Source organism: Lissotriton helveticus, chromosome 4_1 (assembly GCF_964261635.1).
Source record: "Lissotriton helveticus chromosome 4_1, aLisHel1.1, whole genome shotgun sequence".
Taxonomy (NCBI): Eukaryota; Metazoa; Chordata; class Amphibia; order Caudata; family Salamandridae; genus Lissotriton; species Lissotriton helveticus.
Genome location: NC_136063.1, coordinates 443,020,369 through 443,038,339, shown reverse-complemented (window position 1 = coordinate 443,038,339; position 17,971 = coordinate 443,020,369). Strand labels below are relative to the sequence as shown.

The 17,971-nt window shown below is 43.0% G+C and overlaps 1 protein-coding gene across 1 annotated transcript in view; it reads left to right on the top strand.

Annotated features, from left to right (window-relative positions):
- The first annotated feature begins 2,485 nt into the window (after positions 1–2,485).
- The window catches only part of LOC144828007 (neural-cadherin-like), a 266,439-nt gene continuing 250,953 nt past the window's right edge, over positions 2,486–17,971 (top strand). The window contains exons 1-3 of the mRNA XM_078686153.1: positions 2,486–2,549; positions 2,988–3,182; positions 6,161–6,386. Coding sequence (XP_078542279.1) covers positions 2,486–2,549; positions 2,988–3,182; positions 6,161–6,386 — 485 coding nt within the window. The remainder of the gene's footprint in view (positions 2,550–2,987; positions 3,183–6,160; positions 6,387–17,971) is intronic.

The window sequence follows — 17,971 nt, the reverse complement described above, 5'->3', positions numbered from 1 at the left end:
ATCGGTGTAGGAGATGATGTTGATGTTGTGTGATCTGACGATGTCTGCGAGCGGTGTCATGTAGATGTTGAAGATGGTGGGGCTGAGAGGTGAGCCTTGGGGTGCTACGCAGATGGTGTGTTTAAGTTGCAAGGTGAAGGGTGGGAGGCGGACTCTCCAGGTGCGACCCATGAGACGGATGCCATCCATCAGAGCACAAATCTGTGATTTCTATATGGCATCGTTGAGTGATGAGTGTGTGGTGGGAGGCAGTTTCAAAAGCTGTGGAAAGATCCTGGAGGATGAGGGCGGCAGGGTCTCCTCTATCAAGTAGGGCTTGGATGTCATCTGTTACTGCGGTCTGGGCTATCTAAGTGCTACGGTTGGCTCTGGAGGCTGATTGGAATGAGTCTAGTAGTTTGTTTCTTCCCAGATGATTTGTTAGTTGGAGGTTGAGGGCCTTCTCCAGGATCTTGGTGGGAAACAGGAGGCGAGAGATGGAACAGTAGTTCTGGAGCTCTCTGGGGTCTGTCAACGATTGCTTGAGGAGGGGTCTGACCTCCACGTGTTTCCATGAGTCAGGAAAAGTGGCTGTTGTTATTAAGGCATTGAAGATGGTGGTGAGCTGGGGACTGATCTGGTTGCTTCGGAGGGTGAAGAGGCGATGGGGGTATGGATCGTTGGGTGCTCCGGAGTGGATTTAGTTAATCAGGGTGGTAGTTGTTTGTGTGTTGAGTTGTTTCCATGTGGTGATCATGTGGTTGGAGGCGGCGGTATAACAGTGGAAGAGGAGGTTGGATGGTTGAGGATTGAAGTTTCTGTAGTTGGTTGCTATCTTGTGCAAGTGGTCAGCGAGGTAGTCGCAGAGTTCCTGTGAGGGGGGATTGTGCTTTCTGTGGATGCTGGGCATGTGATCTCTCGGACAATGGTGAAGAGTTCCTTGGTTGGTTGGTACTGGTTTCTATACGGCGTGTCAGGGACTCCTTTTTTGTGGATTTGATCTGGAGGTGGTAGTTGTTGAGGGTTTATTTGAAGGCGGTTTGGTTGGAATCGTTCTTGCTGGTTTGCCATCTTCTTTCCAGTTGTTTGCTGGATTATCTTGGTCTAACTACGGTATGGGGTGCTGTGTCGGTTGGGGATGGTGCATAGTGGTGCGGTGAGCGAGAAGTGTATGATGTGGTGGTCCGTCCAGATGAGTTCCGATGTGTGGCTGTATCTGATTCTATTGCTGGTCGTGAAGATTTGGTCTAACATGTGACCTGCTCTGTGTGTTGGGGCTGTGATAATCTGCTTTAGGCCGATGTTGTTTCGTCTTTCCAGGAGGTCGGTGGTGTTGGTGGAGTCGTCGAGGTGGAAGTTTAGGTCCGCCAGAAAGAAGTATTACTCGGTTTAGATGGTGAGAGGGGTGATGAACTTGGCGATGGCGACGCTGATGCTGGTTCGTGGTCCTGGTGGTCTGTATGCAAGGGTGCCTTTGATGGTGGTCTTGGAGTCGGCGTGGAACTGGTAATCCATTTGTTCCATGGTGATGGTGCAGGTCATTTATTCTTTGTGTATGATGGAGCTGCCTACACCTTGTCTGTTGATGCGAGCTTGGTGTTTCATCTTGTAGCCGCTGGGGTTGCTGTGGTGATGTCTGGCGCTGATGTGGGGATGTGCCAGGTCTCTATGTTGAAGGTCACATTGGGGGCGATGGTGGAGATGGTATCCCAGATTTCGGTGGCGTGTTTGCTGAGTGATCTGGCGTTGATTAGGAGGCAGTTGAGTTGCAGTGGTGGTGTGTTGCTAACTGGGGTTGGGGTAGCTTTGTTCGATGAGGTGGTGGTCAGTACCGAGGTGGTGGTGAATCAGCAGATAATGCAGGTGAAGGGTCTCACTATGGAGCGTGGTGATGCGAGGCAGCAGTTGTTGTTGCATGCAGGGTCCAGGGCACAGAGTTCTGCGGCGGAGTACATTTGGAAGCGCGTTGGTCCAGGGTTTCTGGCGCTGGGCACAATCCAGACGCAGGTAGACGTTTTTGGCATGCCTTTGGTGCACCCCACTACGCGCGGTCACGCTGCGGCCTGCATTAAGTAGCCCTGGGAGGTGGAAGGGGCTGTCTGGGAGGCGGGACGGCAGGGAGAAGACGGCGCAGAGAACCGGTGTGAACTGGATATAGGCAAAGAAAAGAAAAAGCGAGCAAGGTACAATACAGAAAGTTAGACACAGACTCTATAATAAGGAGCAGAATGAGAGATGGGATGCAGACTTAAAAACAAAAACAAAGGGAGGGTACTACGTTTGCACTGTTAAGATTGACAGTTTACAAGTTTTCAGAGGTACAGTGGTGCTATACAATAGAAAAATGTGATGATACTTATTCGTGCACACCAGGGGGACTGGAGCTCAAACTGGGTAAGAGGTAGTCGGAGGAACAGGACAGTGTCTCTATGCTACGAGATCTGCAAGTGGGGGAGGCGGCGATCAAGACCTCTAGGAGGTCGAGGGGTGGGGGAATGGGGAATACATGTGGAAATCACTGTTTCCACTGATCTCTATCCTCGGATCACTGATCCTGTTGGATATCACAAGTAAAATGCACCCAGGAATGCTGAATGCCTTAATCCTGCATCACTTGTGATTCGCAAGCTGGCCAGTATCTTCAGTTAATGGCAGGATTGGGAATTCCGCCCCATTTGCCACAAAGCCTGGGAGACATTATGCATTGTCTTGAATAATTTGGTGTGTTCTGCTTCAACTTCTTCAAAATGTGCTTGGTTTTCAAAAAGCCCTTCACGGCACTCTCTAATCCTACAAATAGATGTGCAGGAATAGGGATTTGGGTTCGCAAATGCATCCAATGTATTCTCCTCGCCTTAGTGCCCATTGCTTCAGCGCTATCTTCCAAGTATGTTTGTGTCTTCGTACTTAGATCACAATATTACAGACAAAAGACGTCCAGAAAAAAATCAATAAAAACCACTTGCTTTGGTAATGTGTCTTAAGCATCTGTCTCACATGTTTTTCAGAAAGCGACTGGTATTTGTGCCACTTGACGATCATTGTCCCTCGTGAAGAGAGCCTGGAGTGGACCATGTATCCCTTTCCCTACCTCGCGTGTGTTGATCCGGCGGCACCGAAAGGTGCATCCGTGTACCAGCTGTTGGCCCACTACTACAACGACGAGAGCTCCAGCGATGGGATCACATATGTCCTTCTGGAAGGTAAATGCACTACAATAAAACGCCAACAAGCCACTTGCAGACATTCCACCCTATTTGTTGCAAACATGGTTAACAAAATCTAAGGGATGACCAGAAGTGGGGTACTAACCTGAGCAGCCAGGAACAGCAAAGTGATATTTCCACTAAAAAAGAATTTGTATTAAGTCTAGGAATAGCCACTTTCCTGTAAGCCCATTATGGGACGGATTTCTCCATAGACATTTAGTAAGAATCATAGTCTAATACAACCATAGCCATCTGGCATCCGTACTGTGTACCGAAATACACCTCATCACGGACCAAGGAAATTTCAATCACATCAGTCCCCCATCCAAATAACAATTCATAAGTTACCCCTCAAATCCTACTGCGGGATCTGCAGTGTCATGCACTCCCATTCTGCCAACTACCTTGCTCGCAAATTACATATTGCTAAGCTCGAAAACCAGAAGGTACATAAGGAAAAAATAAATAAATGAGCCTTTTGTGCTCATGCCACAAGAGTCTGGAAAGAACTAATCAGCCTCCAGACTTCTTGAATGTAACAATTCACATATGGACTGAAATGTCTCCTGTTCATGCTCCTGAATCTGACCAAATAACACGCTCTGACCACATACCATCCTGTTAGGGAGTCCTCCTTCGACATCCCGCCTCCCCCCATTACCCCACACCAACTGCGGTCATATTGTCAAGAGCTCTTTGGGCAGCCTTGGGTTCATCCTGTAACCACGTGTGTGGCCTGTATTCCCGCGAAGAAGCGGAGCCCTCATCTACCCCTTGTAGTTATATTAGCATTGTCAATTACCCCATATAAAATAGGGATGAATTGTAACAACTGCCCTGTCAGATACAAATCTGTTTGTTGTCAAAGAAGCCAAGAGGGATTTAATCATGATGACTTAAAGTTAAAGCCTTGCTACTGTTCCATCAAGGAAGCTGTTACACAGAATGAAAGGGTTGAGCAGGCACCTAGTCAACAAAGAGCGGGATAGTTAGGGCTTGATAAAGGCCCAACGTACTTGCCCTGGGTTGAGCTACAAGACAAAAAGGTACGGAGTTCCTCGGTGGCAAGTTGGCCACCTGGTGTGTACTCGAGGTAGTGAGGAGGTGGGAAATACCTCCTTCGGAACTAGGACCCTCACACACCCAGCAAGCTAGGTGTCATGTTTCATCATATGGTTCTGCTCCTCATCGAGCCGGCGCTGCAATGCTCAACGGACACACCAGGTGGCCAACTTGCCACTGAGGAACTCCGTACTTTTTTGTCTTCTTGAGCAGGCACCTAACATACATATCTCTACCAGTTCTGGGGCTGCTTCCCTATAACACACGTCTTGTGTAAACATAGTCCAAAGGGCACCCAAAGTTACACCATCTCATACATGCCAACATTTTAGTAGAGGTAAGTGGTAGATTAAAAAAAAATTATCAGGAGACCGTATTTTTTCCCTTGACTTCCATTGTAGCACAGGCAATTTCAGGTGGGCAGACTCAAGAGACAGTGCCGCCATTTTGGCTTCAAAACATGGGAGTCTCCCACTTGAATTGGGTCTGTTGGCATGTATGCATGTATGCAATCTATATGGCTATGTCCCTATATTTAAACAATTGCAAAGTTTTGGAAAGGCACATTAATCTGTTTATGATAATGTTACTCATCCATTTACCTGCTTTGATTTAACTGTTGCCTGATGACACTGGTTACTCTTTGGGGATTCTCAAGCGGGTTAGCCAAAAAGATGCAATGAAAGAAAACACAACCTATCAAAGCTACATTTGTTTTAAACTTTTTGACCAAGTGGCTGCAGGGCTAAGATCTACTTATCCTACATAGGTCTGCAGTGAGAGGACACACACCTACTCAAGTGCCTGGATACCCTCATGGGTGATTAATGCATTATACACATAGCCATCACATTGTGGGGTAATGCCTCTTAAATACAGATTAAAAATATGTTCCTCTTTAAACATATGCATACAGCTTCAGCCAGTGCTCTTTAGGTGCATGCATATCTGCTAAATGGCATCCAGACATGCTACATTTACCCTGCATGTGGCTTAGGAGCCGAGTTTAGTGTTTATTGTGGTCAGAGGTTAAACCCTTAAATAGGGGCTTACGCTATCTATGTTTGTGATCAGACAGGCAGGGTTATCCTTTCAATCAAGAACGTCATGCCTGTGGCCTGGGCTGGTAGTAGTAAGATGTAGACTCATGGTCAAGAAAGGGCGTGGCCTTCTACAGGATCACATGGCTCTTTGGAGGCGGAGGCTAGCACTCGGTTGATGTCTTACGCTTAGGGGGTAAAAAGTCATTCTAATTCCCAAAGAGAGTATTTTTAAGTGAGTTTGCACATCTTTTCGTTTTTAAACTTTAGTATTTTTGTTGTAATCCATATTTTCTTTTCCTAAGCTTTACAGTAAAAGCATGGTTTCACATCAGGCAGAAGCCAAACAAAAGCTCTTTTTCCACTGTGTGTCATTGTCCTACTGATAGGAACATATTGGAGGAGCCCTGCTGATGAGAGAAGGGAGCAGACCTACACTGCTATGTGTCTGCTTACATTCTCAGAGGACTACTTATCTGATTGTATGTAATGAATCATACTGGCCCTCACTTTATCTGGAAACTCCTCTTCTGATGAACTGAATCAAAATCTCCTGAAAGAAATGAATACCAGAGCAGGTACTCGAATATAACAATGTTAAAAAGTAGACTTGTAGGGCGCTCCAAGAATGATATACCGGATACAGTGATATCAAGCAATCACATCGAATCAGAATTGGGCATTGATATATTTAATCTTTGGTAATAATCCCTTGAGGAGAGTGGGTAAATCGAAGCAATGACTATCCGAGCGCACATTTCCATTACGATCCTAAAAGTATGGTTAATGGCTAAAACTTTTTTGTTTGCCAATTTGTATATGTTCTACCTGGAAAAAGCACTAATTGGTTTGATGTGTCTCTGTTGACAGGAGGTGAAGACCGGTTTGCAGTGGACAAGGAGAGCGGCGTGATTGTCACTACTGGTTTACCTTTGACTTTGAATAAGGAGTACGCCCTCACCGTCCAGGCCACCGATCGACACGGCAACAAGAGCCCATACGCGTCCATCTCCATCCTGGCTGGGAACAGACCCCCTCAGTTCACCAACATGTCCTACAGTTTGTTTGTCCCTGAGAACACCCTGGCTGGAGAAAAGTAAGCTTAGGTTGCCTTGATCAAACTCTTGGATAAGAATGCGCCCACTTTGTTCTGGGTGTCATAGTGCTAGATAGGCATTTTTCACACATAACAGCGAGAACATATATGATCATTGATTCATTTGTAAAAAAAAGAAATGTGTCAGGGTTCTCATCAGGAGATCACTGCAGCTTGCACCACACACTGCCCCTGCCATGCTGCCAATGATAGTAACAATACAACTACCATCCATCACACTCCTACAAATGTGACAATTCAGACTATTTCAGGCTTGGGCGACAGTTAATAGTAATTTCTAATGTATATTGAATAAATAATTAACTGCGGTTGTGGACATCTCTAAATTAGCCAGACAGCGCCACCTTGTGGCAGATTGTCACAAGCTCTGGCGTTGACAGTTCAGTGCCACTTCCGAGCACCGGAAACCAGCGGCTCAAATTAGGCATTGGTGTTTTTCTGGGGTGGTGCTCTGTGGTATTTTATTAGCTCCAAAAGTGAGATCTGACCTTCTTCTCTGTCCTTTCTGCTAGGTGTAGCGTACACACATGTTCAGTTCGGTGTGTTTATCCCCTGAGGGCATGCTGTTGTTTGTTATGAGTTTGCTTGTCATTGCGTTCGGTGATACAGTGATTGCCAAGGGAGTAGCCAAAAAAATACAATACCCCCCACGTTCACCTATATGGCTGTGACTGAGTAAGGGAGCGAAGCATCCAATATAGGCTCAAGTACAGAGAAAAAACCCTACAGAGGTAAGAAAGTAGAACAGCCCTTGGCTACATCGAGTTTCAAGAACTAGACCCAGAGGCAAACTTGCAGGGATGTATTAATGGCTTTACTTGCATGGGCTGTGGGAGAATGCATTCATTTTAGCAAGGTTGCCTTGTGAAACAGATATAGGCCTCGCCATATTTTGTGCCCATGTACATCCACACCAGTGGTAACAACTGGTTCAGAAGCGTCTTTCCTATTGTGTTAAGTATTAAACGATACAGAGCAGTTGCTAGTCTCTAAGAATACCTGACAGTAAGCCAATGACAGAACCATGGTTGCTTCCATTAGTGAGTCTAGCAGCAGTGATTAAGATTGCTTTAGTAAAACACGCCAATTAAATGGATTCGCCATTAAATTCAGGGACCCACTGGGGAATGGTGAAACTAAACGATGTGGACGTACGCCAAATAATAGCAAAAGGCTCGCTTTCTCAAGTTGTGTCTAGAAAAGGTGGCCCCATTTTGTTTTGGAAGCCTGCCGGTGCTCTCCTGCTCATCACAGAAAATACACTGTGCAGTATAGTGATATATGGAGCCAAATGTATACATTCACTAGCCATCTGCTTCCCCGGCACAAGAGTGGACTACTTAGTAATAGACTGGAAAGCACACTCCTCCTTCCCAGGCCTCTTTGTGGCCAGATTCCTACAGGTGGCATCCAACCTGGTTGGTGATGACCAGTGCTTTAAATGGAAAAAAATAAGCAGTAGACTGGGGGTGGGACAAAGGGCGGGGCTATGTGTTTTACCTTTCTAAAGTTTGGGCCCGATTCACAGAACTAACTTAAGACAAAATCCTAAACTTACTGCTTTTGGTATTCACATAAGGCATTTAGTAGAAGTAAAGTTAGGATTTTGTCTTAAGTCTGTCCTAAGTTTGTCTTAAGTTTGTCATAAGACTGTCTTAAGTCAAACTTAAGTCAAACTTAAGACAAAATCCTAACTTTACTACTACTTAATGCCTTCTGTGAATACCAAAAGTAGTAGGACAGACTTAAGAGAGACTTAAGACAGACTTAAGACAAACGTAGGACAGACTTAAGACAGACTTAAGACAGACTTAAGACAAACTTAAGACAGACTTAAGACAAACGTAGGACAGACTTAAGACAGACTCAAGACAGACTTAAGACAGACTTAAGACAGACTCAAGACAGACTTAAGACAGACTTAAGACAGACTTAAGACAGACTTAAGACAGACTTATGACAAACTTAAGACAAACTTAGGAGAGACTTAAGACAGACTTAAAACAAAATCCTAACTTTACTACTAAATTTTGTCTTAAGTTAGTTCTGTGAATCGGGCCCATTGTATGCAAAAAATATGCATGCATTGTAAGAATGTCGATAGTACTTACCAATAAGTCCTTAGTATTAACCAAACTAACCTTTTTTTAAGCAACCTTAAAAATAATAAAATATTGAGAAAAAACATCAAGTTTTTTAATATGAACAACTGTGCCCTTGCACTAACACAAATGTGTACAGTTTCAAAATTTGTATATGATTATTTACATGTTATAGTGACATATAGCACATCAATCTAAACAGTTGGTGGAGATACGTAATTCAGTGACAATTCATCTATTGAGACGGGTAAGTCAATCAATAGTCTGTATTTAGAGTGTCCATTTTCTGTTTATTGTTCCGTTTCAAAAAGCCAACACGTGTTTCATCGCAAGGAACAAATGCGAATCTTCAGGGCTAAACAAAAGATACAGAGTCTGTTTTTACTATACATGTTTTGTCTGTAATATTTATGCAGAAAACGGGTGACTCATGGTGTCACCCTGGTGAGCAAGGCATGCGCAAAAGGTGGTGATGTGACTTGGTGTCTATGTGAAGAACAGTCATGACTAAAGTGACATATGTGACATGGTGGTGTGTGTGGTGCCAAACGATATTTTTCTGGAACAAAGTGACTAGTATAACTTGTTAATCAACAATTGAACAAGGCTGGCCGGTTTGAAAAGTGAAGTGAGGAGACAGGTGGTCTGTGGTATAGAAAGGACGGTATCCCAAATTGCTCATGAGTGACATAAGTGAACGTAATGGAATCGCATTCAAAACTGATGATAGTGTTACATAATTATGGTTGTCCAATAACTGGTGCTTAGAGAGTATGGTATCTTAAATTATTTCAATTTTAAAGTGCGCAATTTTTTTAGATCAAATCTGTTCTGTGAAGGTAGAATACAGATTTGACATACCAGACATACCTGGAAAATGTGGCTTTCAAGACAGGATGTGCTGGTTCGGATTGGACACAAGAAAGGGCGCGAGAGGACCGGTCAGGGCGTGGACTATGTTGATTGTTAGAGAGAGGATTTCAAAAAGAAAGATGGAAGAGAGGCGGAGGAGAAATTGTATACGTGAGATTACTGAGAACTTATGAATTGAAACAAGGTGAAAGACACGCTGGGCGTTAGGTTTAAACTTAGGAAAACATGGGGATTATGTCCGTTACAACAATTTAAGAAAAAATTGAGGGATATGGATTTCTGCAGTACTAGTATGAGACAAAAACCAAGAACTTAAAAATCAAAAAACCGGGGGGTAAAAAACACGAAGCTACATGTGATTTAGGGCCAATGGCTATGTAGTGGGGTGCTGTTAGAACAGATAAAAAAAAAATATATATATATAAATACAGGAACTCACCAGGAAATCCAAAATTGTGTTTACTTGGATTCTATGCACTAGGGGTATCTACCGCGGTAGGGGCGGAAACCCAAGTATCGTGTTACTTGGACAGAAGTATCTAAAGTGTGGATCAACACATCTGCAAGATAAGCAAGATATACAGCGCAATATCAAAAACTGAGTTGCTACGTCGACAAGACAACCAGGCAGAGAGGGCGCATGGGGGTGAAAGAACACCTACCTTAGTATTAGGCAGGTTGAGTAGAGACCGGGAGGAGAGAGGTCTTCGTGGTTTAAGGGCGGGTGCGCTCGTGACCAACAAAGTACCTTGTCCTTTGGAGAAAGTGAAAAGGCGGGTATAAAACTCTATGTGCTATAGAGGATACAGATCGTTTTCCTATTCAGACGCCAAATTATATGGGGTCGCAATTGTTCTGGGGTCAAAACGCGCTTACCTGGCGGACGAAATTCTCCCTCTTGGAGTTTCCCGGCGCCGTGCTTCGTAAACGGACACGTGACCGGAAGTGGAGTTCATTTAAATACCGATTACGTGTTGGTGAGTTCAAGAGACTAGAACGTAGTCCTAGAGCTCTATGGAGATGAGAGTGGCCGAAAAAAGAAGAGTTACTTCCCCGAGTTGTAGGGTAGAAGAAAAATTCAAACTTTGCTCAAAGAATAAGGTATTTACATACGGCTAGCGCGCACACGGCTAGCGCGGGAATGAAGTGTTGATAAACACTTGTTATTCACACGAAAATATATAATTTCTATTTTCCGTTTCTTGTTTAATGTTGAAAACACTAAAATACATGGCGTATTTCTTACAAACTATTTTGAAAAATGTGGATAACAAAAAGGAGGTGATGGGTATTCACTATTGCGAGGCCCAACCAGGACCTCAGTCATAAACCATCAGGGATTCGATGGGACAATAATATATGTAACTAAACACCCAGCTAGGTGAATAAAGGCATCATCATGCAGGTGTGTCTACATGTAAAGATGAGATAATATTATTATCGAAAGTCTCAGTGTAGAGACGTGAGCGAAATGCGTAACATTTTACTACCCGGGTAGGGGTAAAGTAGGGGTCATTCATACCGATAGATTTCGATTTTCGAATTTTTTTGTCGCACAAAGGATCAGGAATTGGTCCTGACTAAGTGCTTGTGTTTAGATGGATCAACTGTTTACTCATATGGACAAGTAAGTACACATGCTGGTTCAGAACGCAAAAATGAGAACAACAACATAGTATAAATAAAATGCGGTAGGTTATATCGATACATATTCAATTTAGAGTTCTTAAGGGGGAAAGAGAAAGACAGCAACATAAATACAGTTAGGAACAATTACTTCAGTTGCCCAGAAAAAATTGCAATTCTGGGTCATAATTTAAACCGCACTCAATGCTACGAAGACGCATAATCCAAGTCGCTTCCTTGCGTCTTAGAAGTAGTTCACGGTTTCCACCTCTCACATGGATGGGCACGGTTTCTATTCCATAGAAAGAAACCTGAAAGTCGTCTGTATTAGGTTGACATTTGGCTACATGAAGTGCCACGGGGTATTTGGGATCCTGCTTCAAGATTGCTCTCATATGTTCAGAGATTCTTTCTTTCAAAGCTCGTATTGTACTACCAACGTACTTCTTACCACAATGACATTCGATGATGTAAATTACATATTTGGTGGTACAATTTATGTTGGTTCTGATCTCGTATGAATCTTCTGAGGGGCCCGTGAAGTGTTTGGTCTTGTGTTTGGCCCATTTGCACATTGGGCATAGTCCACATTTAAAGAAACCATTACCCCGTTGGGTTAGCCATGTTGGATTTCTATCTAACCGTGGCACTGTGGGACTGAGCCTGTTTCTCAGGGTCCTCCCTTTGCGAAATGTGATTTGAGGGGTGGCCGGGATCATTTCCTTTAATGTAGAATCCTCTCTTAACAGCTTCCAGTGCTTAGTCAAGCTGGTTCTGATCGAGTTGTGTAGAGCATTGTATTCTGTGATCATTCTTACTGTATTCTCTATCTTAGTCTGGGGGTCTTTAGTTTTCAGAGTTTCCTCTCTCTTTATTTTGTTTAGTTTGGATTTCGCTTTCGACAAAATTTCTTTTGGGTAACCTCGTTTGGTGAATCTCAGATTCATGTCATTGATTGTTTTATCCAATTCCTCATCATCGCTACAGTTTCGTCTTGCACGAAGAAATTCGCCAAAGGGTATAGACTTGATCTGATGGAAGGGATGAAAACTATCAGCTCTTAGAATTGCATTACAGGATGTGGGTTTCCTGTACAGTTTGCTCTGTAGGGTGTTGTTGATTACATAGAATTCTAAGTCTAGACATTCAATGTGCGATCTACTTTGTTTCATAGTGAAACTGAGTTCCCAAAGATTGTTGTTCAGAAAGTCAAAAAAACTTTGTAGTAGAGCATCAGTTCCGGTCCATAGTAAGATGCAGTCGTCTATGTAACGACCCCAGAACAGAATGGAATCTGTGAATTGACTACCGGATGTACCCCAAAGATGGTCTGCTTCAAATGCTCCCATAAAGAGATTAGCGAAGGAGGGTGAGAATTTAGAACCCATGGCTACTCCGCGTTTCTGCTGGTACCATTTCTTTTTAAACATGAAAAAGTTGTTGTCCAAGATCAAACTCATCATAGAAATAAGCATTTGTGTGTGTGACCAGAGAGAGGCCGGCCGTTTGGACAAAACTTTGGTGATTGCTTCGATACCCAGTTTTGGGTTGATGCTGGTATAGAGAGCAACCACATCCATAGTAACTAGTGTGGTACCTGGTTGCCATTCTAAATCTCCTAACAGGCTGAGAATATGTTTGGAGTCTTGAATGTATGAAGGGAGATTTCTGACAAGTGGGCCCAGAAATAGATCAACATATTCTGCTAATCTCTCAGTTGGACCTCCAATCCCTGATACTATTGGTCTGCCAGGGGGAAATGGGAGATCCTTGTGAATCTTAGGTAGTGTGTAAAGCCATGGATACGTTGGCTTCAGTACTTTCAGGTACATGTATTCTTCTTCATTGAGGAGACCATCCTCTTTCCATTTGAATAGATAGTCATTGACCGTCTTTGTGAGCACACCCATGGGGTTGGATGCAATAGGTTCATAGCAGGAGAGGTCTGCTAATTGGGTCAATATTTCATTGTTGTAGTCTTCTGCGTTCATTACCACAATGTTTCCTCCTTTATCTGCCTCACGTATAATGATGGAGGGATTCAGCATCAGTACAGATAAGGCGTTACGCTCTCCTTTGGTTAAGTTATCTTTAAATATGAATGTTTCTTGTAGTTTTTTGGTGTTGATCTTGTTGAGGTCTTCTAACACATGTCTGTGAAAATTGTCAATGCTGTTACCGCCTGGTAGAGTAGGAGTCCATGTGGACTTGGATTTGAGACCACTGGCTACTCCAAAGTCCATATCTATGTTAAGTTCTTCTAAAAGTTGCCCCATTTCCATAGGGCTATCTTTTCGTTCAGTGATTGACAATAGTAGATGGACTGCTTGTATATCTTTTATTGTATGTACAACATTATCACTCAATACATCAGGAATGTTTTTAATATTTTTCTTAGTAGGAACTTTACCTGCAAAGTATTTTTTGATTTTTAGGTTACGGACAAACTTGAAGAGATCTATTTTTGTTTGACAGATATCCCCGGTGGAGTAAGGGTTAAAACTCAAACCTTTTGAGAGTAAATTGGTCATATCAGAGGTGAGGGGGAAGGAGGATAGGTTGATAACCTGTACCTCCGTGTTGATATTGTCTAGTTCTGTGTTCTCCCTGATCTGAGCTTTCTGCGATATTCGTCGTTTGCCCCCCCTGGTCCCTCTGTGGGTTTTGGAGGTGTAGGACCTCTTCGGGATGGCGCCCTGTTCCCTTTACGAATGCGTTCCATTTCCACTAAAAAAGGACTGCTGTTCGCGTCTAGATTATCTTCACTTTCTGTCTCTGGTTCGCTAGTGCCCACAGTGTTTAAGGATGTGGTACTTGATGAGATGGAGCCTGGGGCAGATGTGTTGCCCTCTGGTTTCTTTGATTTGGTAGAGGGAATCAGGGCATCATATTTTCGATCGAAGGTGAACACTCTACCGTTACGGTAGTCACCATCGTCTCTTTTAATTTGTCTTGCTTTTCTATTTTTAATTTCTTCCTGATGTTTAAGTAAAACCTCATCCAGAATGGTGTAGTTTTTTACAGTTGGTTCTGGCAAGTTGAGGTCTTTAATTTCTTGTTCAAGAACAGCAATTTTAACCTGTAGTTTCAGAGTTTTGCGGTCCGCACTTTCTATAAGAATGTCCATAAGGACAAAAGAATTGTTGTTAACAGAGTCTTCCCATTTTTTCATAAGATCTACATCCAGATTATCATAGGTCGGAAAGATCTGAGAGCGTAAGCCTCTGGGGATTTGCTTGAGGCGCATATATTGCTTCAAGGTAGTGGCATCCCACCATCGTGAGTTCTCTTGCATCTTCAATTTTTCAAGTTTTTTGAATTTTTCTTTGAGGCCCTCCACTCGAGGGGGACCAGAGATAGCTGCTGCTGTGTGAGTAGGCATGCCTTTAGCTAAATTTTCAAAGAGGTCTGCGGCTACTTTGTCTCGATCCATGTGGTAAGGGATATGTTTAGATTGTAATGGAGTTAGAGGGTGCAGTTCTACGAGTACTTGCGGGGGGCAGCCCACTCTGGCAATCTGATATAACGGTGAGCACCTGCTGAGGTCTTTTTAGGAATTCCAGATACACTGGGCGCACGCCTTGGTAACCGCTGAATGGTGGCAAGCAAGAGTAAAATGGTGTAGGCAATAGGGCGAGTGGTAATACCTCACAACCACTCTAAAAGGCCAGAAAACTGGTCTACAATGAATATGAACAACTGTGCCCTTGCACTAACACAAATGTGTACAGTTTCAAAATTTGTATATGATTATTTACATGTTATAGTGACATATAGCACATCAATCTAAACAGTTGGTGGAGATACGTAATTCAGTGACAATTCATCTATTGAGACGGGTAAGTCAATCAATAGTCTGTATTTAGAGTGTCCATTTTCTGTTTATTGTTCCGTTTCAAAAAGCCAACACGTGTTTCATCGCAAGGAACAAATGCGAATCTTCAGGGCTAAACAAAAGATACAGAGTCTGTTTTTACTATACATGTTTTGTCTGTAATATTTATGCAGAAAACGGGTGACTCATGGTGTCACTCTGGTGAGCAAGGCATGCGTAAAAGGTGGTGATGTGACTTGGTGTCTATGTGAAGAACAGTCATGACTAAAGTGACATATGTGACATGGTGGTGTGTGTGGTGCCAAACGATATTTTTCTGGAACAGAGTGACTAGTATAACTTGTTAATCAACAATTGGACAAGGCTGGCCGGTTTGAAAAGTGAAGTGAGGAGACAGGTGGTCTGTGGTATAGAAAGGACGGTATCCCAAATTGCTCATGAGTGACATAAGTGAACGTAATGGAATCGCATTCAAAACTGATGATAGTGTTACATAATTATGGTTGTCCAATAACTGGTGCTTAGAGAGTATGGTATCTTAAATTATTTCAATTTTAAAGTGCGCAATTTTTTTAGATCAAATCTGTTCTGTGAAGGTAGAATACAGATTTGACATACCAGACATACCTGGAAAATGTGGCTTTCAAGACAGGATGTGCTGGTTCGGATTGGACACAAGAAAGGGCGCGAGAGGACCGGTCAGGGCGTGGACTATGTTGATTGTTAGAGAGAGGATTTCAAAAAGAAAGATGGAAGAGAGGCGGAGGAGAAATTGTATACGTGATATTACTGAGAACTTATGAATTGAAACAAGGTGAAAGACACGCTGGGCGTTAGGTTTAAACTTAGGAAAACATGGGGATTATGTCCGTTACAACAATTTAAGAAAAAATTGAGGGATATGGATTTCTGCAGTACTAGTATGAGACAAAAACCAAGAACTTAAAAATCAAAAAACCGGGGGGTAAAAAACACGAAGCTACATGTGATTTAGGGCCAATGGCTATGTAGTGGGGTGCTGTTAGAACAGATAAAAAAATAAAAAAATATATATAAATACAGGAACTCACCAGGAAATCCAAAATTGTGTTTACTTGGATTCTATGCACTAGGGGTATCTACCGCGGTAGGGGCGGAAACCCAAGTATCGTGTTACTTGGACAGAAGTATCTAAAGTGTGGATCAACACATCTGCAAGATAAGCAAGATATACAGCGCAATATCAAAAACTGAGTTGCTACGTCGACAAGACAACCAGGCAGAGAGGGCGCATGGGGGTGAAAGAACACCTACCTTAGTATTAGGCAGGTTGAGTAGAGACCGGGAGGAGAGAGGTCTTCGTGGTTTAAGGGCGGGTGCGCTCGTGACCAACAAAGTACCTTGTCCTTTGGAGAAAGTGAAAAGGCGGGTATAAAACTCTATGTGCTATAGAGGATACAGATCGTTTTCCTATTCAGACGCCAAATTATATGGGGTCGCAATTGTTCTGGGGTCAAAACGCGCTTACCTGGCGAACGAAATTCTCCCTCTTGGAGTTTCCCGGCGCCGTGCTTCGTAAACGGACACGTGACCGGAAGTGGAGTTCATTTAAATACCGATTACGTGTTGGTGAGTTCAAGAGACTAGAACGTAGTCCTAGAGCTCTATGGAGATGAGAGTGGCCGAAAAAAGAAGAGTTACTTCCCCGAGTTGTAGGGTAGAAGAAAAATTCAAACTTTGCTCAAAGAAGAAGGTATTTACATACGGCTAGCGCGCACACGGCTAGCGCGGGAATGAAGTGTTGATAAACACTTGTTATTCACACGAAAATATATAATTTCTATTTTCCGTTTCTTGTTTAATGTTGAAAACACTAAAATACATGGCGTATTTCTTACAAACTATTTTGAAAAATGTGGATAACAAAAAGGAGGTGATGGGTATTCACTATTGCGAGGCCCAACCAGGACCTCAGTCATAAACCATCAGGGATTCGATGGGACAATAATATATGTAACTAAACACCCAGCTAGGTGAATAAAGGCATCATCCTGCAGGTGTGTCTACATGTAAAGATGAGATAATATTATTATCGAAAGTCTCAGTGTAGAGACGTGAGCGAAATGCGTAACATTTTACTACCCGGGTAGGGGTAAAGTAGGGGTCATTCATACCGATAGATTTCGATTTTCGAATTTTTTTGTCGCACAAAGGATCAGGAATTGGTCCTGACTAAGTGCTTGTGTTTAGATGGAGCAACTGTTTACTCATATGGACAAGTAAGTACACATGCTGGTTCAGAACGCAAAAATGAGAACAACAACATAGTATAAATAAAATGCGGTAGGTTATATCGATACATATTCAATTTAGAGTTCTTAAGGGGGAAAGAGAAAGACAGCAACATAAATACAGTTAGGAACAATTACTTCAGTTGCCCAGAAAAAATTGCAATTCTGGGTCATAATTTAAACCGCACTCAATGCTACGAAGACGCATAATCCAAGTCGCTTCCTTGCGTCTTAGAAGTAGTTCACGGTTTCCACCTCTCACATGGATGGGCACGGTTTCTATTCCATAGAAAGAAACCTGAAAGTCGTCTGTATTAGGTTGACATTTGGCTACATGAAGTGCCACGGGGTATTTGGGATCCTGCTTCAAGATTGCTCTCATATGTTCAGAGATTCTTTCTTTCAAAGCTCGTATTGTACTACCAACGTACTTCTTACCACAATGACATTCGATGATGTAAATTACATATTTGGTGGTACAATTTATGTTGGTTCTGATCTCGTATGAATCTTCTGAGGGGCCCGTGAAGTGTTTGGTCTTGTGTTTGGCCCATTTGCACATTGGGCATAGTCCACATTTAAAGAAACCATTACCCCGTTGGGTTAGCCATGTTGGATTTCTATCTAACCGTGGCACTGTGGGACTGAGCCTGTTTCTCAGGGTCCTCCCTTTGCGAAATGTGATTTGAGGGGTGGCCGGGATCATTTCCTTTAATGTAGAATCCTCTCTTAACAGCTTCCAGTGCTTGGTCAAGCTGGTTCTGATCGAGTTGTGTAGAGCATTGTATTCTGTGATCATTCTTACTGTATTCTCTTTCTTAGTCTGGGGGTCTTTAGTTTTCAGAGTTTCCTCTCTCT